Below are 22,732 nucleotides of genomic sequence, written 5' to 3'. Positions count from 1 at the left end.
ATGTGTTCATACTGCATGCCCAGTCCTGTATATATTTATGGCATAAAAATGTTTTTGGAGTGCAGAAAGTAAGAGAATGATGTATGATAGCTTATCTCTGGCTTTTCTAATTCAATTGAATTAGATCACTACCCGTTTATCCACTATTTTCTTCTCTTTTAAAAATCTCATCTGAGAGTGGTGAATAGTTGTTTTTTACTGTAATAATGATGGTGAGTCAAGAGTTTGATTAATCATGTAGTTAAAGCATGAGTATTTCTGAGCACAACTGTTAAAGGACATGTCCTGATGGGTTTTTTGAATTCCTCATGTGTATAAATGTGTTTGCTCCTTTTCCACAGAAGTTGTTTAGAAGGGCCCAAAAGAGATGGTATATTAAGGTGCTGATATATTAGGGTCCATCTCATTCTGTATCTCCAGTTTCAATCTGAATGCATTCCTGACTACTGACCCCACAGTTTTGTTTCCAGCTTCATAGTGTGCAATAAGTGAATCCTTGTAGAGCCCTGGGCAGGTGTTTGCACCATTAGCAAAACCGTGTAAATTGCCAGCACAGAGGTGCTTTAGAGAACAAGAAGAGGGCAAAGTGAGTGCCAAATTCTACTGCCATTTAATCCTTTGAAAAATAAAATGTTTTACTAGATAGCTTGTTGGCCAAAAGATTGTTTAGAAGGAAAGAAGGGCTGATTGGTAGGACAGGTGGCAAATTCCAGTGCTGACAAGAATAGGATACACAAATCCATAAGTATGTGAAGACACGTATTAAAATCATACAATCCAGCTGTAAAATCTTCAGGGTGACAATGACACATCAGAGTTGTTGGATGGAGCCTTCAGGTTTATAATTTAGACCACTATTTATCAATATTTTAAAGTATATTATAACACACAATGAATGAAAGAAGTGAATGGGCACCTGAACAAAATAAAGACAAGATCTTTATTTCTGGAATCAGCTCTTCTAGTGTAATCTCTGCTGCCTGCAGTGAACACATCAGATGTATTTACACTGTATCTCTGCAAAAAGATATTTATGGATATGACACATGCTGTTCTGCACACTTAAAACCTGAGATTCAGATTCTCTCTCAGTACCATGTGCACCTCTGTTGATTTCAGCAATATGTAATAGTGCGCTAATGAGTGTGATATAAGAATCTAAATAGATCCATAGCCATATGGACAGCCAGATTGATCGAGGCAGACTTTATCACTTTGTCCCTAAAAATCCTTTGTGATTATCCTTGATGTACACAGTGGTACTAAAGTGTCAGCCCGGATAATTTCCCTTTACTTAATAATATTTTATGGATTTACTTAAAGCTTTTACTTGAAAACATGGAGGAGTGTGTTTGTGCTTTTTACAGAAATTTACTGGGGCTAGTAATAGAAACAGCTTTCATTCTGTTTTGAAAAAAAACATTGTGAATATATAAATTATTTTTGAACTGGACAGAGATGATTATATGGCATGTGACTGAAAATGTATCTTTTTTAATAGATGATTCAGCCGCAGAGAGTTTTAATGGCAATGAGACCGTGGGACACAGTTCCAATGCTTCAGGGGGAACACACTGCAGGGAGATGGCAGAAACCAACAGTAATGGCAAAACAAATCTGGAGCAGGATGAGCAGCCTCTGAACCTGAGTGACAGTCCCCTCTCTGCTCAGCTGACTTCAGAATACAGACTAGATGATCACAGCAGTAATGGAAAGAACAAATACAAGACTCTCCTAATTTCTGATCTCAAGATGGAGCGGGAGGCAAGAGAAAATGGAAGCAAGGTAAGATGCTTCCACATGGTCCAGATATGAAGCATGTAGTTCAGAAAAGAAAAATATTTGAGGCCAAACTAAAGGTTTTTCCCAGCTAAGCACTTAATGTGATGTGTCTAATGTTTGTCAGATCATTACTTAAATGCCATATGTAGATTTGTATGCTCTGTTACACATATATGATGCACACATACATTAAGTGTATGTGGATGTACATGAGTGAGTAAATATGTATAGGCAAATATATTGTGAAGACACACAGGCAGAAATGGTGTAATTCTCCATCAGACATGAATTTTATCAATCCATTTATTAAGAATGGTCTACATTACCAATTTGAAAAAAATATTAAAGTATGTAAATAATATGATACATATATATATGTATAAATATGGAGATATATATGTATGTATATTTACAGATGGCCATCTCATCACTTCTATTATGTATCTGTAGAATGTTCATGGTTTAAACCCAGCTGGCAACTAAGCACCTCACAGCCACTCTCTAACTCTCCTCTCTGCCTTGGTGGAGTCAGGAGGAGAATGGAAGAAAGGTAAAACCTATGGGTTGAGATAAGAATAGTTTAACAATTGAAATTGTTAAACTACTACTACTACTACTACTACTACTACTGATAATTGTAATGAAAAGGAATGCAACAAAAAGCAAAAGAGGAATAAAATCCAAGAAGCACAAGTGATGCGCAATACAGTTGCTCACCACCCACTGACCAATGCCCAGTCAGTGTCTCAGCAGTGACTGACAGTTTCTGGCCAGCTCCCCCCAGTTTATATACTGGGAAATCTTCTCTGTGGTGCAGAATATCCCTTTGGCTTGCTCCCTTCCAGCCATTTGTGCACCTGCTCACCAGCAGAGCCTGGGAAATTGAAAAATCATTACCTTGGGATAAGCACTGCTTAGCATCAACTAAAACATCAGTATAATATCAATATTATTCTCATACTTAATCTAAAACACAGCACTATAGCAGCTACTAGGAAGAAAATGAACTCTTTCTCACCAAAACCTGGACAAGAATTAATCCATATGAATGTTAAGTGTGTATGGCCAAGAGAATTCCTACCAGTGAATTATCAACATCTGAAAGGAACTGATTTGGTTTCTTCATGATTGTGTTATGCAGGCATCTAACCTGAATTAAAACTGACAAGTTTGCTTTAAGAAGCTGTAATCCCCTGAGGGCTTGTTTCTATTATGTGGGTAAGGAGAAGCAAGGGTGTTATTTTGTAAATAAAGACAGATCTTACAGATTAAGTTTGCTAGCTTTCTAGGATGGTGTTTTTCATGAGGGCCTACAGTAGGGAGGGTGAAGAAATGGCATATATCATAGAATTTACCCATTGGTAACAAGTTCCTTTTTTTTTTTTTCCAATTAGTATCTGATGACCAACTGGCTTACCACTTTTACAGTAGCAATAATAGGATGTGAGTCCTGGATCCAAAGACTATTAATGCTACTCACTGGCTTTCAGTAGCCTGACAACATAGATATACCTTGAATGGGCACATTTTTTACAGGGCTTTGAAACAGAAGTGTTAAAATCCTGAGGCAGACTTAGAAAGGGAAAACACATGAGTGATACTAGAGAACAACATTTAATCATACTAAGGTTTTATCTCCTATCTTCATTGCCTGTGGAGTAAAAATAAAAACTTGTAATGATTTTGTAACTTTAGTGTCTAAGTTTTAGTGGGCAGAACAAAAGGAGACTAAATGGGAGACTGTTAGTCTTTCCCATGGCCATTAAACAAATCATGCATCCCAACACTTCTCCATGAAATCTCTATGAAAAACTGTTTTTCTGTATGGAATACTTTTTTTCTCACAAACTTGCATTCTATGGAAAATGTTCTGACTTGCTGTAGTCTCTGCCTGTGTATGAACCCAGTGCTGGATTTACTCAGTACTTTGAATTGCACAGGGGGTCCTAAATTGGCTGATATGAATGGTATCTTCTTTTGCTTCAGGGCAGATTGTTCTAATGAACCTTTTATAGGCTCATCACCCAAATATTGACAGACACACAGGGTCTTTTGCCCGAGGTAGGTTGTTGCTTGTGCCATCACTCTTGCAAATACACAAATAAGCTTGGCAAAGATGGGAAGAAGTCTTAATGTGACACTCATTTATAGCTAAGACAAGAACATAGCCTAATGTTCACTTTCCAATTTGAATCAGTTCCAACTCAGATGCAAGAAAAATGTATCAAAAAGTGTTAAAAATCTATAATGAATTTAGATGACAATCAAAGCCATCTCATTCTTTACAAATTTTAAGAGGCCAGAATCATCCCCCACATCAATACATTCTTTCACACTTGCTGTCATCCTGCCCACTCTATATTGCCAACAATATGCAGATTTGTCTCCTCTTTTTGTCCTAGTGAAACTCATGTTGATGTTTAGAGTTCATTTAAGTATATGATTAATTAGATATGCAGTAAAAATTATTAAATATAAAGACTTCAGGAAGAGCACAAACAAAATTTGTTAGAGCTTTGTAAGATGAGTTACTGAAGAAAAGATCTAGTTTCTAAGTGAGGGAAAATATATTTGAATTATTGGGCTAGTATTGGAGGAAGAAATCCATTATGCTTCCTCCAACTTCCTCAATGTCCCATTTAACCTCCACAAGATATTATTCTCTTGGGATAGTCAAGACTGTGAAACTCAGAGGCAAAGGAATGGAGCTATAAGGATCTCTTGGCTGACATGTTCTGATAGATAATTTTGTATCTGCTGCAGAATTTTGATCAGAAGAAGCTGTTGAGATAAAAATGTTAGTTTTTCCATCATATTTTCTTTGAGCTAAAAGGGAAATCTTTCTTGAAAATGGTAGTTTCTTTGTGGAAGTTAAATTTTCAGAATATTCATCTTGTCCATACCTATTTGGAGCAATTAAATGCTCATGCTATAGGGAAAGTTTGCAAAAATAATGGTATTATTCTGCAAAAAGTCTTGGATGTTTAAACAGGGATACTTAACATTTTCCTAGAATCAGGCCTATGGACACAGAGGATGTAATTAGTGATTTGTAAGAAATGTAGGGTTTGTTTTTTTAATAATAAACCAATGTAGGGTTTGGGGTTTTTTTCCCTGAAAAAACTCTGATAAATAACTGGGGAATAGATAACCCTGTGAAAAACTAAAGTATATTTTTTAAAGAATGCTCGGTTCAGTTACTTCAGATAATGACTTTAAAAACTGGTGTTTGTAGCACTCTTTAAACAAGTGTGACATTTCAGTGGACAGTGCTACTTTGAATCCTCAGTTCAGGCAGTGAGTATGTGTGGTAATATCTTCATTTTACAAAAAGATCATGACTTGAACGCGGTGGAGGGAGTTGGCAAATTGTAACAACCTTAAAATCTGATCCAAAATGTTGTACTATTCTCTGAAAATTTGTTGTGCAAGGACAAAATGGGTTTTCATAGTGCTTAATGCATATACGTACAAGTAATTATGTATATACACATGTGTGTATATGTGTGTGTGTGTGTGTGTGTATATATATATATATATATATACACTTCATATATATGTACTGTTATTGAGCTTATATTAGGAAACAGACCCTCCAGTAAGACATAGTTGTTTGCAGCAACAGAAATCTCTACAACCATTTAGGGCTAAACTCAAGTTTGTGAAATTTTGCATAGCTGCAAAAATACATACATAAGTTTAACTTAACTGGTCTGGGTCCTTGTGCTAGAAATCACTTAGAAAGTATTCATCAGCAAATGCACTGCAAACGTGGTTGTATGAATTCAAATAGTTACATGCACGTATGAATTATTTCAGATCATTACTTATGTGTGAGCCCCCTGGGTTTTTGTATGACTGTGGTGAAGTCTCTGTAGCACGGAGGTTTTTTATTGCTGATTTCTTTGTTGTTGCTACTTCCTGTACCGTATATTTCATTTAGAAAAGTTATTATATAGCTTTATTTCTTCTTCATAATTTATTTCATTAAATCCAGCAAGCCTACTCCTTTTAAATTATTTTGTCTCTTTTGCATTTGGAAAACAATGTTATTTTATTATAGTACGGGAAAGCAGGCTTTTGAGCTCACCGGTCATACTTCCATTATGCCATTATTTCACCTGGATTAATAAATGGTTTGTTATGTCTGTATTGCAAGGGGCACTCCTAATAGTGAAGGCAGAAACTTTATGGGATTTTCCAGATAGAAATATATGCTACTGATCATAAATGCCTAGGAGAGGCATTAAAATGAGGTGACAAGGACAACACACGTGCCCATTTTGTCCAGATACCTACTAAGTGCTAACAGTCGGTTTTCTTTCTTTCTACCAGCTGAAATTTCTGGTAGAAATTTGGACACCTCGAGTCCCTCTGTATGTATGGTAGGCTAAGTTAATATGCATTATGTTTAGCTAAAGTGTGTAACTGGCTTCTTGAAGAATTGCACAAGATAAGAAATGTTTCCTTTAAGTCTGGAAAGTAAAACATTGTTTTAAAGGAGAGAACAGTAAATAATGATTGCTGCATATCATGACCTTTAATTATAATACTGCATTCTAATGTGCATGTCATTCTAGCTACAGTTGTTCACCATGAGGCAGAGTTTTCATAGCGTTTTTTAGTCTCTAAAACTAAAATCTCTCTGTCTCTCCTTTAATGCTGGGTTTTTGAAGTGTTTCTCAACCTTTTTTCTACAGCTTGATGTAAAGGACAGTGTTATTGTCATGGGCCATTGCCAGGGGCTGTTTGCTTCCACCAATTGCAACTTCAAACACTGTTGTAATGGATGTATCCACACTCTGGTAGGTTAGCCTGGCACGGTCTGCTTTTAACACAGGCCCTGCCCCAGAAAGGTTTTCAAAGGCTGTGACCTTGTATGGCATCTGAAAGCCAGAGCATGCGTGAGGTCCTGGGTGAAGTCTGAAGCTCCTGCACGATACTCCAGTTAAAATTTAGTCATCTTCAGTGGTTAGCCCAGCTGTAGAATCTTGTAACATCTGTTTTGATGGAGCTCATCATTACCAAGGGACACCAGGCATGACTGTCCAAGCAGCCTGACCTGTGCATGCAGTTATACTGATAAGCCTGGTGTCATCGTGGTGAATCCATCTGGTTTCCAAAAGTGCACATGAATTTAGCCACAGATAGACACCATCTACGAGGAGCAAGGTGGAGTCTTGATGGATTTCTTCCTCACTCTCTTTCCTTCTAAAAGATGTGATTGCATCTTAGCAAAAGGTGGAAGGTCATTCCTTAAATCCAGTGAACATCATCACATCTGACATTGTGTTTCTGAGGCAAGTGGAGTCACTGCCTGCCTAGTTCCCTGTGCTTCTGTCAGCATCTTTCCTTGGGGAAATGGCCATGGTCAGAAAATAAGAGAGCATACGGCTTTTTTTAAAGCAAGTGGAATCCTTAGGAATTGCAGTGCACTTTTGAGACTGATAGAGGCCAATTGAGAAACTTATGAAGTAATTTATTTTTAAAAATTGTTAATAAAATGTTAAACAGTTGTGCAGCTGCTTAAAGCAGGAGTTAAAAGGAAGAATTTGGGAATTTGTATGTTATTAAGAGCAGCGTTGGAGATGGTGTTTTGGGGGTTTTTTTTCTTTCTTTTTTTTACTTAATAATTCAATTTTTTTTCTTTCATCATCATCAATTATTTATATTCAAGTGGAATAGACAGGTTTCACCTGAATAGGACCATTGTGCTGTGGTTTTTATATGAGATGGTTACCTCAGGTCTAAGCAGGAGGGAAGGTGGAAAGGGTAAAATAGAAGTGTCTCCCTCCTGTTTTGAGGATACCACTAAACTCTGCATGTTGGCTTTTTTAGTACAAAGAAAATACCCTTTTGCCCATCTAGTTTATTTTGCTAAATAACCAAGTTAAGATAATTAATCTGGATTGAGAGTTTAGCCTGTCAGAAAGGATCTTTTGATTTCCAACTTGTCTCTCCTCAGAACTTTTTATTGTCTCCCTTGCTTGAAGTTGGGTCTCACTACCTAGGCATAAGAAGAAATTAGACTTTTTTGGTTTTGTTTGTTCTAACTGGTATGTTTTATTTCGTTTCCAAGGTCAGATAGAAAGTGTTCAAGCAATGCCATATTTTACTGACTGCTGTTTTGTTTATGGAAGTATCTTAAGACTCTGCAGTCCAGGGGTTTGACAGCTTTATTTTATGGCTTAATTGTTAGGGCTAGGAAGAGACTTTGCATGAAATACTGTTTGCTGCTGTCATAATAACTTATGAAGAGTGAAGCCAAGTCTCGTGAAAGGTTTAGAACATGTTACTACAAGTAGTAGCACACTAGATTTTGAGCAGACAACAACAGAAGTGAGGCAGAAGGCAAAGCCAGCCTTATAAACATTCTGGAGCAATGAGATACCAGTACAAAACAAGTCTTCAGCTCCACTAGGGTCCAGTCTGCTTTCACCATTCTAATCACAGCACTGAGGAGAGGATGGTGACATACTCCAGCTTTGCCTTAATCGCTACCCAATCATTGGTTCCATCATTGCTGCTTTACACTGAATCCATGGAAAGAGTTTGTACTGAGATTTAAAAGTAAAGATGATAAAAAACATGAACAGAAGGAAGAATCCACCCCTGCCACCATCATGTGTAAGGGATACCGGGCTACATCTTTAGTCTTGCATCTCACAACTTTGGTGTGTGAAGGCAGGCTCAAGGGTTCTGTTGAAGTATGTATCCTCTTTCTCTGCTGTGCTCAAGTTTGTGCAAAGGTAACTGGCATGTCAGTGCTTTTCTCTTCTTGGGAGATAGATACTCTACAATAGAAGATAAACCTGTTCTCTTCTCCTGTGCATGGAGAACTTGAATGAAGGAACAAAAAGTGTATGAAAGCAGTTTTGTGACTTCCTAATTTTTTCTGCCACTCACCTACAAATTAGCCTGTTTTTTTCTCTTTCCCAATGAATTTCTGCTTCATGCATAGGAGCTTTAGAAGTTGCTCTCATAAAGTCTGAGTCCTTTATATTTTACTCTACCATTTTATCTGACGCCTTGATTTAACTCTTCCCTACTTTAAGAAAACAAGTAGAGAAAATCAGTTTTCTGACTCTAAAAGTCAATTTATTTGTTTGGATAAATCATGTTTGTTCTAAGAAGAAAAAAAGTTCTTTTTTTTTGCTGCTCTTTTGTAGGAAGTTGTTAGAGGCCACTGAGAAGCTTTAGTACCAAAAAACTTTTGATGTTAGTTTAGTGGTTTAATAAGCACTGTTTAATCACTGTTCAAGTGTAACAACTACAGTTTTAGAGAGCACTGTTTTTTCCAGGCTTCAATCTTCTGATTTTGGGGGTTACCCATAATAAATGGCTAAATATGTCATTGTTTTGAAGAGCATGTTTTTCATGCCACTGCAGCTGCATGAAAAAAACCCAAAAAACCAGTGTTGTGTTTGTCAGAAAATATGAATTCTGTGGCATCCTCTAACAGTCACATTCATCAAAGTCCTTTGTCTATGATACCATCAGTCCTATGTCTAATTCTTCCCACTGGAAGTACATTTAGTAGAAGGTTTTCATGTTCACTCAAAGCTCTTGAAAGTGAAATTGATTTCCTGTAGGGCATTCATTGCAATGATGTAACTCCAGGTCAATTAAATGGAAGCTGATGCAACTCCAGATTTACATACCTGTGAAATAGAACACAATCTGGCTCCATATGTGTATGAAATCCCAGCTAATGTAAAGCTGGCATGGAAGAGAATAAGTTTTGATGTGACCTTTTAGAAATTTTCTCAGAGGATTTTTTTTAAAGGAGGAAGAGCACATGGGTCAAGTACCAGAAAGTGGTGCTCCTGATTCCAGACTGAATGTGTGTTACTCACAGATCCAGCTGTCTATCCTCATCCACTTTTATCTTTGGAGTCTTTCGTCACTCATATCCAACAAGAAGCACTTGTACGTGAAGGAGATGCAGGACTTTTTCCAACTTGCTTTTAGAGGCTGGACATCTGTTCAGACAAGCCAGAAAGCTATCAAGTGCCTCTGCAATCAAAGAGGTAAGGTCTGAAATTACTTCCCTCCCTGTTTACAGCCAAGAACGTTTTATAACTTATCAGTCTGGGAGCACATGTCTGTACCTTTCAGGCAAATTCTTGTTCACTTCAGCCTAGATTTGTTCCTGATAGACACCTTCAAGGCTGAACCTTGTTACAATCTCTGATTCTTATTTTTGTGGGGTTTTTTTGGTTGTGGTTTGTTGGAGTTTTTTTCCCCAATAGGAATAAAATTGAATTTGTGTTGAAGTCTTATCACATTAAATTATTTGCTGCTCCTTTTTCTTCTTCTGTTATCACATATGCAGCTTCTCTGCCACCTAGAAAGAGACTGAAAGCAAATCTTGCTCTTGGAAGATTAAACACTATTTAATGGTAAATTGAGCAAGATATAACGGGGCAGCAATAATTGCTACCTATGGTGATTTTGTTTGGTCTTAATATTATTTACACTTAATGAACTGTCATTTTTTAATTTTTCAGATGCTGAGGTTGAAGAGCTGATCCTCGAAACTAATCTGTGATGAATGGCTTCCTATTTGGCTACTTCTACACATTCAACTCCTTCAAAACTATATTGTTATTCAAGAAGTTGAGAATCATGAATGCTACTCCTAATTTTTTCTTTCTGGTAATGAATTCTTTTCTACATGCCAAGACAAGTCCTGAGAAAAGAGAGGAAAGAAGCCAAAGATTTTTCATCTTTAATGACATTTATAACAATATATTGATGAGATTTTAAAATAAATATAATTTTTATTAGTTGTCTTACAGATATCTCATTTGCTAATCTTTTTGTCTTGTTGAATGAATGGCAGTAGTCAAATGTCTTGCTGACTGCTTGATACACTTTCAAGCTGTGCTTTTGTGTGCTCTCCATAGTAATTGCTGGGAATAATTAATTACATTAGAACACTGAATACTTTTTTTGGATACTTATTCAAGCAGCTGGATTTGTTGGGTGATGTGAGAGAAGTGAATAGGTCAATTTTTTAGTAGAGGAAAGAGGGAACAAAAAGTAGAATTCACCTTTAAAACTATTTAACTATTTTGTTCTCTTTCATCTTTCCTTTTGTTGCTTGCCTTTTTTTGCTTCAGATTTTCTGGTCATTCTCCTGCATCTGCTTCTGAAGACTCATGGAAGACCTAAATAAATTTTGGTTTTTATGAACAAAAAAATAGATAAAGATAACAGTATTACTTACCAGAATATAGGACTGTGAGGAATTAACTTTAGTTACTGAGTCTAGTCCTCTGTAGAGGGGAACCTAGATGATAGACATTTGCTCCAAGAGGATATGCAAGAATTCAATTCACAATGTCCACAGAGTTCTGATTAATAACTTTCAGCCTTATAAAAAACAACAGTGGTGCAGCTGTAATATGCCATGGAAAACAGTGAGGAACTGGAATCATGGTTGATGTCCTAGATCCCTACAACAACAAGGGATTTGCTAGATGGATTTCCCAGATGGTCTCTAGCAGCATCTTATTCCCCGCAGAATGGGGAGTGAAAAAGAACAACTGCCAATAATCCCTATCAGTCTGCTTGAGGTTTTGTCTGCCATATGTTTCATCAAAACATCCTGCTTTGTATTTCATCTCTAACAGTGACTGATTTTGAATACTTGAAAGAAGCAATTAAAAAAACAGCATCTACATTAGTTATTGAGGCAGGGAGGGGATAGTGATGTAGGTAGGCATTGAAAGCTGTGAAATATTTGTTATGTTTATTAAACACAGTCAAAAGAAGGCAATAAAAAATTTTGCAAAATGCGTGGTAAGGAATAAGACATTGATGGTTACAAATATTACAGAATGATATTCTTGCACAATCAGTAACAGATCCTGAAAACTGGTATTTGAGAGCTGTGTAAACAGTCAACAATTGTGTTTCACTGGGAACTGATGAAAGGGTATAAATACATACAGCCAAAGGTAGGAATCTGTAACTGATGTGAGTTTCCATTTCACCCATGTAAGTGTGGCATGCCGTGAAACATTTTAATACTGGATGAATTCCATATGCATCTCTAGAGTTTTCCCTAAGCTGCTGCTTCTTGGAGCTCACAGTGTTTCTATGAAATACTGCAGCTGTGGCCTGGATCTTGGCGTGGTACAACTGAATATTTCCCATAGAGATGCTTCTTCTCATCAGCTGCTTTGGTCAGAGTGTCATTCTCAGTGTCCCTTCACACCTATTCAGTCTGTGCTCTCCAACTCTTCTCATCATGAATATGCAATGAGCTACCCCCAGATCTGACAGGAAGTCGTACAGGCTGTTCTCTTCATATACATGCACACACACACAATATATATACACACATATATATATTCTCATGTATTTTTTCCCTTTGTCTGATGAGAACAGTCATATCCAGTGGCCATGAACCAAAGTATGGAATCATACAGATGAACCAGGAGCCTACAAAGAGCTCATGTTGTCAAGGCACCTGCAATACAAACATAAACTTTGTGTACAGGTGCTCTAGCAGACAAGAGTGTGATTGTTTTTCATGTGTGTTTTAATTAATATTGGGATGAAATCTTGTATCTTGCTTCTGACTCCATTTTATATTTTGGTAGAGGTCATGGAGTAATGTGTTTCCTCCTCTTGTGTTTCCCATGGCATTTGGGAATTTTCTGACTCCACCAGGAAGATCCTTTTCAGAACTATTCAGAATTTCTTCCCTGTACCTTCTACCATTGAGCTCCCAGGCTGCACCCTCTTTGGATTAATAAAAGAAAAACAGGGAAAGGTGAGTTGATTTCCTTAGGGGTTACCATGAATGGCCCCAGTACAGTTTGTCCTCAGTCCACAGCGTTATAGTGTGAGCTGTGTATTGGTTCTCAAAAGGACACATGGATATTCTTTGTGCCCTTTTACTTGATCAGAGATATATGGTTTTTTGTACCCCTTCTGAATGAATTTATCCTTGTCTCACTTTGTACAGTTAGTCATATGCTCTTAAAAAATCTTTTGCAGATGGAGCCCCGTGGGACTGGACCTGTTTCAAAAGCTGTATTAAATGACTAAAATAAAGGTTTCGAAAATTCCTGTTTCCCTCAGTGTGTTGCTTAGCAAGACTAGCTGTATTTAGTGGAAAAGAAGTTAGATGAGTCTGTGGCATGTGTGCTATCACACCCTCCTGGCTCAGCTGGGAGATGGACACATGAAGGAATGACATAAAGGCATGTTTTGGAATATGCTGCTTGTGTCAGTTTCACCTTAAAGACACCTCTCACAAGGTTGATGCTTCTCTATGCTTCATTAGAAGCTTTATAAAATCCACCTCTATACGTTCAACAAAGTGTCCACCCTGCCTTCAGAAAACACATAATATGCAGGTTTATATAATACTGGAAAAAGAAGCTGGAGTTCCTAATGGATCTAAATGAGTGATTAAACACTGAGGAGCTGAAAAATTTGCTGCATAAAGATGGAATTACTCTGTTAGAGATAAAGTAGCCATGACTTCATCACAGATCTCAGTGGTTATTGCCAATTAATAGGTTGTTGTCTCTGGAAGGCAAATTTATCAAAAGACTCAGCAGATTAAACTTCTTTTTATAGGTTAGGTTGGAATTGAGATAAAATATTTTTACAATGATTGTAACAAACCATTCATATGAAAGTAGTCAATCATTACACAAAAATGTGCAAGTAAGGTAGGTGTTCATTTTATAAATATATGTACTAATGAATCTGAAAGTATATGAGGCATGATTGTGTCATTTAGGAAAATGGTGACAACTATTCTCTTCTGTTCAAGAGCTGAGTGGTCATGTTCTGTGGTTCTGTGAACTGGGAGGAGTGTCTTGAATGCTTAAAGAGCCAAAAAGGCTTTTAGCATCTCACTTTGCCAGTTGCATGGCCTAAGCTTTTCAGAAATCTAGCTTAAATATCTGTATTTCATAATCTTAAGTACTTAGCCCTGCATACTTCTGGTTTGAGGTACAAACCCCAGGACAATACTTATTTTTACTGCACTCACTATGCCAATTCAAGATCATTCTATTTAGTACAAGAGGTAAGTCGTTTTTAAGGCTGTATCTAAGCTCTGCAGAGATAATTCTTTATCTTCTTTTTTTTTTTTCTTAGTATTAAATTGACAAGATGTACGCTGGTTTGCTTTTAGCCTGTTTCTCCATTCCTATGTTTAGATTTTGATTTTATGTGATTTTTCCATATTTAATGCTTACTTTATAGCAATGTTTACAGTACCTAGAACTTTTATGTAGGGCTATTTATGTGAAATAGTAAACTAAAAGAAATAGACTCTGTAACTCTACTGTTAATTGTGAGCTAGTGGAGCTTTCCTCTCTAGGTAGTGTAGGCAGTGGCAGCATCTTCAAAACTTTTGCTTCAGTTTTTACTAATTTTTCCTAGTTGAAATTTTTGTCCTTGAAATATATAGGATACTACTGTGTTAATTTTTACATTTTTCATTTAACATCTATAATTTATATAGGTAATATAAATTTTAGGTTATTCAGTTTCTAATAAGATAATTCTGCATAATAACTTTATACAAAATGAATAAGTTGTTTTTACCTTCATCAATATTTTAATTGCCAGAAGTTCCTATATCTAAATTATTTGAATTTACATAGCACACTTGGGATTCTGAAATCATTAATAAAAATAAATCAGCTTAACATGACATTGGTCTTATGAGGCAAACATGTCTACTGGTTGGTAACTACAGGCATGGCATAATTCCTTTCTCAAATTTGTTTCTTGTGTGCTATAGCTGAACATTAATCACAGTATGAATCCTTATCTTCAGACATTCCTGTTCAGTTAAGGTAAAGATCCAGAGTCAGCTTCAACTCAGTAGCCACTGGAAAGTTTCCTCTAACTTTTTTAGCACAGCTAAAACTCAAACCAGTGGTTTTGAATGTTTATTTTAACTCGAGCTTTGCTGGAACCACAAGGAATACATTTTCACTGATGGTCTTGATCAGTCTTTCCAGACCTCATCATAAAAATATGTTTATGTATGCCCAAGAGAGCCTATGGACTACATTATTAGTATTTGTGTGATTAAGCCTTAACTGACCTAAAGTTGAATGCTTCACTTAGATTCAGTCATACAGCTTACTTGTATAGTGCATTTACATATTGAACTGAGGATGTAGCCCAAAGTGAGAGAGCTGCAGGAGGAAGAGGCTGTAGAAGTGTTAGAATATTCTAATTTTCTGTAGATATTTAGCAGTTGTTTTTTTTTCTTTTTAATTATAAAAAGAGGAGTCAAAATAAAAATAATAGTTCAAATCACTGAAGCATGGGACTTCAAATCTGGGTTTTCAATTTATTGTATGAAATATGAGTATGTCTGTGCATCTCTGTACCTGTATAAAGCAAATTGTTTCACTTCCTCCTTAAATGTATCTTTTTACCATACAATCTTTATTTCACAATGCTCTATTTCAAAAGCTTGCTTGGCTGAGTGCTCTCCTCCTTGCTAAATCCTTCTGCAACACGTCAGAGGCAGGGTAAGGTGCAATAGCCCCTTCCTTCCTTCCTTCCTTCCTTGCTTCCTTCCTTCCTTCCTTCCTCCCTCCCTCCCTCCCTCTTTAAAAGGGCTTTGTCACCAGCACATAACATTTTCACTGCCATGTAGCCGTTTTAGTCCTTCACTTCCTCTGCCTGTACCTCCCAATTGGCACAAATGACTTAATATTATTACCCCTTGTCTCCTGTGGTGTTTTGAACTCCGGTTTAATCACCCTTAGGTGATTATAGGTGTTAATCCAAATTACCTATACTGTGCTTTGCTACATAATTATTTATTGAGAGAATTAAGCTCAAAAAGTGGATCTACTCTATATGGTGATCTTCTCTTTATGCAAGACTATCCCAACAGGTGATCTCATGACTTTCAATATCTCTTCTTACACTTCTGCTGCAATATATGAAGACAACAGCTAATAGAGGAGTCAGAAAAGCTGCCCATTCAAAATTCAGTTCATGGTATGAGTTTTATGTTACCACCACCTTAGTTCAGTGACCTTTTCTTGTAATTGCTCATTTCAGAAAAAACACTCAAACCACTCAGAAAGACAATTTATTGACTAGAACAAGTGCTGAGATTGACAAGAATAGAAAATATTTCCTATCTGATCTTGTAAGCATGCCTTACAGGTCACTGCTTTACCTTGATAAAGTATCAGAGGGAGGAAAAATTCTGAAACTGAGGAAAAAACATTATGCAGACTTGATGTAGCAAATGGCAGGGCGGGGCTGCTGGCAGCAGCAGGTCCCAATGACCAGCAGACGAGCAGGAGGGGGTGTGCAGGTCACAGCTCAGTGCAGGAAGGGCAGGGAGCAAGCCAGCAGCAGCCTGGGACATTCTTGGCCCCCACTTGCTCATGGTATAGCTCAGCTTCAGTGGGGCTCCTGGGAAGGGGCACAGAGGTGGGGGTCCCAGGAGAAGTGGCCAGAAAAAATAAAGTGCAAGGGTCCTGATGAGGGCGTGGATTAATAACAGAAAAAAATAAAAAAGGTCCTGATGAGGGTGTGGATTAATGACAGAAAGTGTAAGAGCTTTTTAAATGGCATTGGAACCAAATGAAATGTTAACCTCAGAGCCCATTCCTCTCTGACATGGGAGAACTTGTATTTATACTGCAAGGGCAAATTTCCATGGGCTGTGCTCAGGCCACAGCTGGCTATCTTACAAAGCAGAGATGTTTTCTTTTGACTTTGGTGGAAAGGCAGATACAGGCAAGCAAAAGGATGGCGTTTAATTTCCAAAATTAATGGGCCTCACTAATCCTACCCTAAAGCCTTTCATCCTACCAAGGAAAAAAAAAAAAAAAGCAGACAACATCTTACCTTGAATTAGTTAATTGAGGGCAGTGCAGTTTTCAGTGATTGGATCAAGTGAAGGACCAACCATTTTTCATGTGCAAAGTTCATGTGTAAATAGCATTTCCAAGTAGTTCCAATTATTTAAAGCCTATGAAACATGATCTCTGAAAAACATAAGGCAGAAAGCTTAAATTTGGGTCCCATGATGGGTTGTGTATCTTTTTCCTTGACTTTTGAAAGGCTGAGTGGTAAATAGGAAGTTTTTAAAATTTCATTTTATAAACCTGGGGGATTTCAGTTTTAATTATAGCTGGGATCATCCTAAAATTCATGGGGAACTTTGATTAAGCATATAATGCAGAATTTATTAGCAATTAAAAACTACTGGATGGTCCATTTGTCATCCATGTCTTAGAACAGGGCCTTGTAAGGCAGTGCATTAAAAGAAATATGTCCATGCACTGACATTCTGTTCTCATATTAGTTAACTTATTAGTCTCATAGGTTTATTTAATAGAAGTGGCTACTTGGGTTGAACCTTTTAAAGAATATCACCTTTTCAAAAGTTTTTTGTGAAAGTGATTTCATACTTTCAACAGATTTTGTTTAATCATCAATTTATATTTTTTGCCTTCAGTCATGCTGTGAGGTTAAATTATGTTAAATAAATAAAAAAGTGATCTCCCATATTTATGCAATGCTTTGAGTTTCTTAATAATACCAGTTGTACAAATATCCAGAAAATTAATAGTGTATTAGAGCACATAATGCTATGGCAGTGGCTAATAAATATGGGGTCATTCTCTGTATGGATGCCTCCCACACACCCCTTTGAAATTAATTGTACCTAGATCCATAATTTGCAAGGTATTTGTTAGATCTTTTCAAAATATACTTTTCCGTAAAAATATATTTAGATGCAAAGTGTTATTTAGAGATGTATGACAGACTGTTCCTGTTTTACTTATGTCCCAGGTAAAAAATGTGTTTAAAAATCTTGTCTGCCAAGAAAGTTTTATACAAAAAAAGTGCTGTTATGCTATCCATATGGTGCATTTTATTCTATCAGTGAGAAGGTGTTTGTTGCTATTTGTTGTCTTGTTTGGTTTTTTTTTTTCTAAAGGGGGTGCTTTATGCTCTGTCAGTTTTTCTGTCCCTGAATAACCTTTGAATCTAATTTCACAAGGTAGTAATCTTGACAATGTTGAGTTGCTATGAGCTGTGAAAATCTGCATTTGGCTCAAGTAGAAAGACTTGCTTTCATGAGGGAATTGGACTTTTGGGAGGCAGATACTGCTTGGGCAATGAGTGATCTCCCAGCCCTCAACAACCCACAAAGTCCTGCCCTCTAAGAGTGAGAGAGATATGGAGTGAAATGAAGAATGCATGCTGCATGGTGAGATTTGGGGATTTAGAACATACATCTTTAGGATGTTAGGTTTCTTCAGCTCTACTTTTTGAAGGTAAACTGGTTTAGGTATAATATAATGGATATCTATCTCTGTGTAGGGATCAGTGAGTAGACATTAAAGCTACTCCTTTACAGGACTTGTAGAGGTTAGCTGTGACTGCCAGCACAAGTAATGTATTTTGTTTGTTTCTTATGGCACTATTGAAAGCATATACTACATAGAAAAAAATCAGTGGCTTGAACCCATATCATCACATTCATCTAAAACCACTACTACTGGAGTTGCAAAATTTCTTGACAAAGCCAAAGAGATCGTGTTTGCCCAAGAAAATCAGTTTCTAAATGCTTCCACTGCTTGTGTGTTGTTTTTAATAATGGAAAACAAAGCTATTAGCATCCTATGCCACACATGAGCACATCTTTGTGTTCCAATAGAGCCCTACTACAGGTACACACTAGGAAATAGGAACTTTACCTAAGTTATCCCTGCCTTTCATTTTTCAAAATTGATTTCTGGTCAGGCATTAATAAAACCTGCTCAGTTTTTCTGGCCTGTGACGTGGCCACACAACAGAGCAGAACCAATGCCAATTCCAGTGACAGTGATGGGGGATGTTCACAGAAAACTCCTCTGTCCCTCAAATTTGGTGCCTCCTGCATTTAAGTTTAGCAAAATGCAACAGGTGAGAGTTACATTCTATATTCCAGAAGGATCACAGCCTGTAGATCAGAGCACTGCATGCCTTGAGCTCAGGTTGGGCTCTGTGAAAGAGGAGATCATGAGCACACAGCGTAGGCAGTTGTACCACAAGAGGGGGGGGGGGTCACTTTGTAAAAATAGATCTATAGATGAGTTCCTTTAATTTAAAAAAAGGTATTCTGTTTTGGTTTCCTCTTTGTTCTTTAAATTTCATCGGTGGAAGCTAAGGATACAATACTAGTCACACAAATTAAGAAAGCAAATAGAAAGGGACAGCAACCTATAAATCTTTAGTCCAGCTCAGATCCAGATTTAAAGTTTTCAGCTAGTTCTCTTCATATGATAAGGTGACTTATTATAAGATCAAATCCCTTTTGCCTGAATTTAGTGGCAGGATGTGGAATATTAAATGATTTGGGTTGGAGAATGATACAAAGCAGTTTTTATAGCTGTTCAGTTCTCCATAGTCAGGTATTGAGTTATGATATCAATATGAGAAAATGCACTGTATGCTCTGATATATTTAATTTTTCTGGCATAATTCTAGCTGGTTTTCCTCACAGAATTCTTCCTCTGCAAGAAGGTGGACTGAATGTGGTCTTTGGCGAAGGTGGAGTTTTGCCAAATAGGATTTTATCCTCAGCTTTGTACTCCGATAGGGGAATTCTCCATGGCAGGGTGGTGATTTAGTTAGCTAAAGTGAATGCATGTAACTAAGTGGTCCCAGTATTCACAACTCAAATTATCTTTCCTAATAGAAGGTAAAAATTGTTTATTGGAAATGAGTTTGAGCCTTTACAGACCAAGTCTATTAGATCATCTTGGAAATTTCATTGCTGCTTGACGGCTGTATGGTTCCCTCTAACTGAGCTCCAGGTACCAAGTGACAGAACCATTTTGCAGTAAACAAAGTTTATTCCACTACAAGAAATCACAGAGAGTACTGGGACATGGAATCAAGTTGGTAAGTGCAATTTCCTTTCTAAACAGCAGCTGTTCTGGGAGCTTACAGCATGCCATGCTATCCTGGAGGAACCTGGCCGATTCTCTTCTCCCAAGCTTGAGAGTTTAACAGGCAACATATAAAATCTCAGGGCTCATTTATGGCCAGACCAACCCAAACAGCTCACTTTTGTATCAAATGTATACTAATGTCCATACAAGCTGGAAAGTCCTGTACCATCTCGAGCAGGTAAAATGATGGTTTACAAGGACAGCTTCTGGTTTCTTCAGGATGGTACCATGAAAGCTACCACCCAATAGAGATATTTAATGATATTTGTAGGGATTTAGGGGCTACCATGACCTGTCTGACTCTTCCGGGGAAGAGCGTTTGCTCTTCAACACAACTGTGTTGTTTGCTAGAACTGGCTGCCTGAGTAGTTTGAGCAGCAATTGTTGAGCAGCCTCCTCTGGGAGTCAGGTTTAATGCTTTTCATAATATTGTCCTCCATCCCCCACCCCCAAAATGTCAGGCCATGTCTTTAACAGAAGCACAGTCAGCATAGATTTAGAATGGAAAGATTCTTTTGTTGCTTCTGTTTCTTCCTGGTCTTTTTGCATCAGTCCTAAGGATACATTGAACTGGAGAACTAATAGGCAGAAACTGCCTTTATAAGGAATTCTCCTGCAACATTCTTATGATTGCTGTCCTGTGATAACCTCAAGCAATGCCTCTGGCTTAGTCTTATGATAAATGTTTTATTCATCCTTCCCTAAACAGGGAGGGTCAAATTAGATGCATTTCTTACAAGATTTACTTGATTTACGAGATGCATTTCTTTATTTGTGGCAGATAAGTAGGGAACTAATCAGTAATCTATTCCACCAGCTTCAGCTACAGACATCTCAGCTGCTTCTCTCTTACTCAGACTACTGCAGACTAGGAACAGGCCTCCCCCTTGGCTCAGGAGCCCTGTCTTCATCTGTCCCTTCCTGATTGGTCTCAAATTCTAAATCTTCCCACCTGGTCCTTAAGCAATAATTAGGGCCATTAACCTCTGTCTCTCAGGGGTACTTACTGGGATATTCCAGCTGATTTACACCCAGTGAATTTTTTAAAGCTTGCTAAAGATTGCTGCTATAAGCAGATAGAAGTGAAAGGCCAAAAGGAAAAGCAAGAACAAGCATTCTCAAATTGTACCCTATACTTCTCACTGGGCAGTATGCTCCTCTCCTGAATAGGCAAAAAATTGGTGTTGTGTTCCTGTTGTGTTCCTAGCTTCCCCCTAGAAAAATCAGTCTTTAATATGTCATCTTATTACCATGATCAGTTGTAAATGGCTGTTCAGTACTGTGCAGATTCTTTTGGGTCACATTCCTGTCATTTAACTATTGATTTTCTTCTTTTCCTGAGTCTGTCTCTCAATGTTACTGTTACTGTAATGTTACTGTTACTGGGGTTTTTTTGTTGTTTTTTTCCTTTAAGGTGTGCTTCTGAAGATGCAAATGATTGCTCAGAAGAGAAAGAGTGTCAGGACTGTCTCCTCTCACCTATTCTGGCATAGGACTGTTGTGACTGAGCAACACAAACTGTAGGAGGGAGGGCCTAAAATTCTCCTAAATGATGGAGGTAGATGAGTTGGAGTTCCCTTCTCCACTGTTTCCATCAATTGATATTAATCTCCTTCCCAATTATTTGCCCTTATGCCATGCTCAGACTAGAAAGGAGAAGAGGTGTGAGAAATTATGAAATGCCATTGTGTAGGAATGAACTAGGAAGAGGAAATCAGCTAAGGGAAGAACTTATGATGAATTCAGAAAGAGTACACCAAGAAAGGTCCATTGTTAAACCATTTTCCTCTCTCATCCCAGTCATCACTTCTAGTTCCTCGTTATTTCCAGCTTTTGTTGTGTGCACTCTGTTCTTCCTTCTCATATGAGTAAGGATACAAAATTCTGCATGTCCTTCTGTATTAGACAATAAAGGTACACAGCTCAGCATATAACTATGTGTTTAGTAAGTCCAGCTGCTTCATGGCCTTAGGCAGACATTATAGGGAGTTGCTGAGTTCCTGGATGTCAAATAGCACTCTTTTGCCAGAGTCTTGACAAGGATGGGACAGAGGCACCCTTTGTCTTTGTGCTTTCTTTCTCTTTACCTATTGAAAACAAGTGATCCTCTTGTCTGCTATTCTTACAGCACACAAACCCTGCAGTGATGTTGTGGTATTATTTCTGCATCTGCCTCTGCTGTCAGTCTCTGGAAGTGCCTTTTGAAACTTTGTATAATCTGGAAGCCTCTTGTGCACTTTCCACCTCTTGGATACAATAGGAAAAGGGGACAAGATGAGTGTCAACAACCAAAAACCAATCTTTTCTTCTGGATTCCTGATATAATTCAAACTCTCATTTGCAAATGTGTTTGCTCTCTGGGAACTTTTTGTTGCATTAAAGAAGCAGAGAACTTCCGTGGTAAGGACTGTGAGGAAGAAAAAGGCAGTGAATTGAAAGGGCAGGTACAAAGTCAACATTCTCTGTGGTCATAGTTCTCTTAGCAAGACTCCACCTCATGGATCCTCATGGATTCAAGGAGTGTTGTTTATAAATAAACACATAGTTTCCAAGTGTAGATTCTTGCTTTGGGACTTGAGGAGATAGCCCTATATTTTGCAGAAATGGAATGATTTGGCTTGGAAGGAACCTTGAAGATCATCTACTTTCCACACCCCTGCTGTGGACTTGAGCCCCTTTCACTTGACCAGTCAGAACTGCATCGTTCCTGGCCTTGAACAATTCCAGGGATGGGGCATACACAACTTCTCTGGGAAACATTTTCCAGTGCCTCACCAACCTCACAGAATTTTTTCCCAATACCTAATCTAATCCTTATTTCTTTCAGTTTGAAGTCATTCCCCCTTGTCCTGTCACTACATGCCTTTGTAAATAGTTTTTCTCAATCTTTCTTGTAGACTCCCTTCAGGTACAGAACACCACAAGTGGGTCACCCCAAAGTCTTCTCTTTTACAGGCTGAAAAAACCCAATATTCTCAGTG

The 22,732-nt window shown here is 37.7% G+C and overlaps 1 protein-coding gene across 4 annotated transcripts in view; it reads left to right on the top strand.

The window, feature by feature from the left end:
- NOL4 (nucleolar protein 4) overlaps positions 1 to 22,732 on the top strand; it is a 189,280-nt gene that overhangs the window by 108,105 nt on the left and 58,443 nt on the right. For all 4 annotated transcript variants that reach the window (XM_059854443.1, XM_059854357.1, XM_059854263.1 and 1 more), the window contains exon 6: positions 1,502 to 1,785. In XM_059854443.1, the coding sequence (XP_059710426.1) occupies positions 1,502 to 1,785 (284 nt within the window). The remainder of the gene's footprint in view (positions 1 to 1,501; positions 1,786 to 22,732) is intronic.

Source organism: Haemorhous mexicanus, chromosome 1 (genome assembly GCF_027477595.1).
Source record: "Haemorhous mexicanus isolate bHaeMex1 chromosome 1, bHaeMex1.pri, whole genome shotgun sequence".
Lineage (NCBI taxonomy): Eukaryota > Metazoa > Chordata > Aves > Passeriformes > Fringillidae > Haemorhous > Haemorhous mexicanus.
This window is presented reverse-complemented; position numbering and strand designations above follow the sequence as displayed.